At 44.8% G+C, this 3,164-nt stretch overlaps 1 protein-coding gene across 1 annotated transcript; it reads right to left on the reverse strand.

The window, feature by feature from the left end:
* Positions 1-634: 634 nt before the first annotated feature.
* On the reverse strand, positions 635-2,547 carry LOC140972493 (uncharacterized). The gene is made up of 4 exons (XM_073434911.1): positions 2,015-2,547; positions 1,494-1,897; positions 980-1,263; positions 635-865 (listed from the first exon to the last, which is right to left on the reverse strand). The coding sequence occupies exons 1-4, from the start codon at positions 2,545-2,547 to the stop codon at positions 635-637; spliced, it is 1,452 nt and encodes a 483-aa protein (XP_073291012.1).
* Positions 2,548-3,164: the final 617 nt, after the last annotated feature.

Consider the following 3,164-nt stretch of genomic DNA (forward strand, 5'->3'; position numbering starts at 1 on the left):
GCACCTCCCAATCTCTGACTGTCGCAACCTTCGCTGGGTCTACCTCAATGCCACTCCTAGATATGATGTGGCCTAGGAACTCCACTTTCTCCAACCAGAACTCGCACTTGCTGAACTTAGCGAACAGCTTGTGCCTCTGCAATGTCTGCAATACTGCGGTCAGATGCCTACTGTGATCCTCTTGACTCTTTGAGTAGACGAGAATGTCGTCTATGAATACAATAACGAACTGATCAAGATACGTTTGAAATACACGATTCATGAGATCCATGAAGATCGTCGGCGCATTCGTCAGACCAAACGGCATTACAAGGAACTCGAAGTGCCCATAACTAGTCCTAAAAGCAGTCTTAAAAGTATCGGCGTCTTTCACCCTCCACTGGTGATATCGGGAACGCAGATCTATCTTGGAGGATACTGAGGCTCCCTGCAACTGATCAAACAAATCCTTGATCCTCGGAAGTGGGTATTTATTCTTCACTGTAACCCTGTTCAACTCCAGGTAGTCAATGCAAAGCCTCATAGATCCGTCTTTCTTCTTCACGAATAAGACAGGCACGCCCCATGGAGAGAAACTCGGGCAAATAAACTCCTTGCCAAGAAGCTCCTGAATCTGCTTCTTGAGCTCAACCATCTATGACGGTGCTAATCTGTAAGGCGCCTTAGAGATAGGCACGGTACCTGGCATAAGATCGATCAAAAACTCAACCTCTCGTACCGGTGGTCTACAAGAGACGTCATCGAGAAAAACGTATGAAAAATCCCTGACAACTGGGACATCTGCAACTAACTGACTGGGTACCTCAGGAACAGATATAATAGTCGCAATGAATGCTCGACAACCCCTATGCATGAGCATCCTAGCCTGAATACAAGATATCATGATAGGCAAATTAAAGTACATGTCAGGCTCAAATAAGAACTGCTCCCTTCCAAGCGGTCGGACAAGAACAGATCTCCGCTGAAAATCAATAAGTACTCTGTTCTTGTGTAGCCAATCCATCCCAAGGATAATATCGAACTCTGGCATCGGCAGCATGATCAAATCCGCATAGACAATATTTCCATGAATCTCGAGGTCTATGTCTCGGACTACGCTAGTCGCCGCCATCTCCTCGCCAGATGGAATAACCACAGAATACGCCACATCCAATCCAATCGTCTTGACCTCGATGGAATTCGCAAAGGTCTCAGATATGAATGAATGAGTGGCCCCTGAATCAATCAAGGCGTTCGTTGAAGCTCCACCAATAAATATTCTTCCTGAAAGGTTGGAACATCAATCTAAACCCAACCAGAATGAATCCTATAGACAGGCAAAGGTCAAAGTTCTTATAACTTAGATTCCCAAAACAACCCGAATAGAACATGCAATCTTATCACAATTTCGAAGTTCAAATCTTATAACCCAATAATTCAAAACAATTAATCCCAAAACACTGAATTAAATATGCTAAAATTTTCACAAATATAAACTTAAAGATTTAAGATACCTGTCAAAAGCATAGTCACTGGGTTCGCCTCCGCTGCATGGAGTGCAAACACTCTGCCCTGATTAGGCAATGTCCCCTGAGGACAATCCTTCAGCAAATGGCCAGTACCGCCACACTTGAAACACTTCCCAGAGCCATACATGCAAGCTCCGGTATGGCGGCGTGTGCACCTGGCACAGACCGAGTACTCCTGCCTCCTCGGGACCACACGTCCCTGCTGCTGCTGCTGCCCTCTGCTCCTCGATGGGTCATGGAAAGGCCTCTTATGCTGCTGCTGCTGAGGAGGGCGGTGGGGCGCTTGAAATGGCCGCTTACCCTGGCGGTCATTCTCGATATCTCTCTGATCCTGCTCTACTGTAAGAGCTCTAGAGACAGCAACCTCATATGTCGTAGGGCCAGCAACCCTTACATCACGGCGCAAGATCAGCCGCAATCCATCCATGAAGTGCCTAAGTTTGGCACCCGCGTCGTTCGCGATCAGAGGTACAAAGTGACAACCCCTCTCGAACTTACGGATAAACTCCGTAACAGTCATGTCACCATGTCTCAGGTTCATAAACTCCCTGGTCAACCTCGAACGCACGTCATCAGTAAAATACTTAGAGAAGAACACCTCTCTAAAGCGCGTCCAACTGAGAGTAGCTAGATCCAGAGCTACAGATGCGCCCTCCCACCATAGACGTGTGTCTCCTCCAAAAAGATAGGTCGCACAGCGGACCCTGTCAACATCCTCCAGCTCCATAAATCTGAAAGTAACCTCTAGGGACTTAATCCATCCCTCAGCAACCATGGGATCAGACGTCCCAGTGAACTCCTTTGGGTTCATCCTCATGAACCGCTCACATATAGCCTCGGGTCTAGGCGACCTAGCTACCGCTGCAGCATTGTTCCCCGTGAACTGTGCGAAGAACTGAGTCATACCCGCCATCATCTGGGTATGCATATCAGGTGGTGAAGGAGGTGGCGGTGGACCTCTATCCTCATAACGGTTCTGAGTCTCATCAGCCTCGCTTTCAGCACCCCTCGGGCGGTCAATAACTCGTCTAGGAGGCATACTGTACCATGTAAAATCCTTACGTAACAAACATGCAATATTTCTACTATTTTTCTTTAAATTTAAATATATATAATTGCTAAAACATATTCTTAACATAAAATATTTTTCATGAGAACATGCTGATAAACTATTTCATGAGAACATGCTGGTAAACTATTTCATGCTCAAAAATGTAACACGTGAAAGTAGGACTTACAGACTGAAGACGTGACTTTGTGAGCTTCTCGAGATCAGTAGTAAGTACAACCCTTTTACAAGAAACATCGCTCTGATACCAACTGTGAGGGCCCGTATTTCGTATTCATAATTTTTCGGAATTATTAAAAATTTTCTCTTTAAATTAATAAACTTGCAATGTATAAAAACTTTCGTAAAATAAATCAACGGTTTAACATAAACATAGCAGCGGAAACTGAATAATATTTTAAACAATAACTTAAAATATATAAAAGTTTTAACAAGAGTTTGAACATAAAACTGAATAACTAAACGTGAGGTCCTCGGGTTCGTACTACCATCGATCCGAGCTAACTCACTGGTCCCCGTCCTCAGCTTCTGCATCGTCAGTACCTACAACTATCAAGTCTAGTTAGTCTAAAGACTCAGCATGCATA

The sequence above is a fragment of the Primulina huaijiensis genome, chromosome 3 (genome assembly GCF_012295235.1).
Source record: "Primulina huaijiensis isolate GDHJ02 chromosome 3, ASM1229523v2, whole genome shotgun sequence".
Lineage (NCBI taxonomy): Eukaryota > Viridiplantae > Streptophyta > Magnoliopsida > Lamiales > Gesneriaceae > Primulina > Primulina huaijiensis.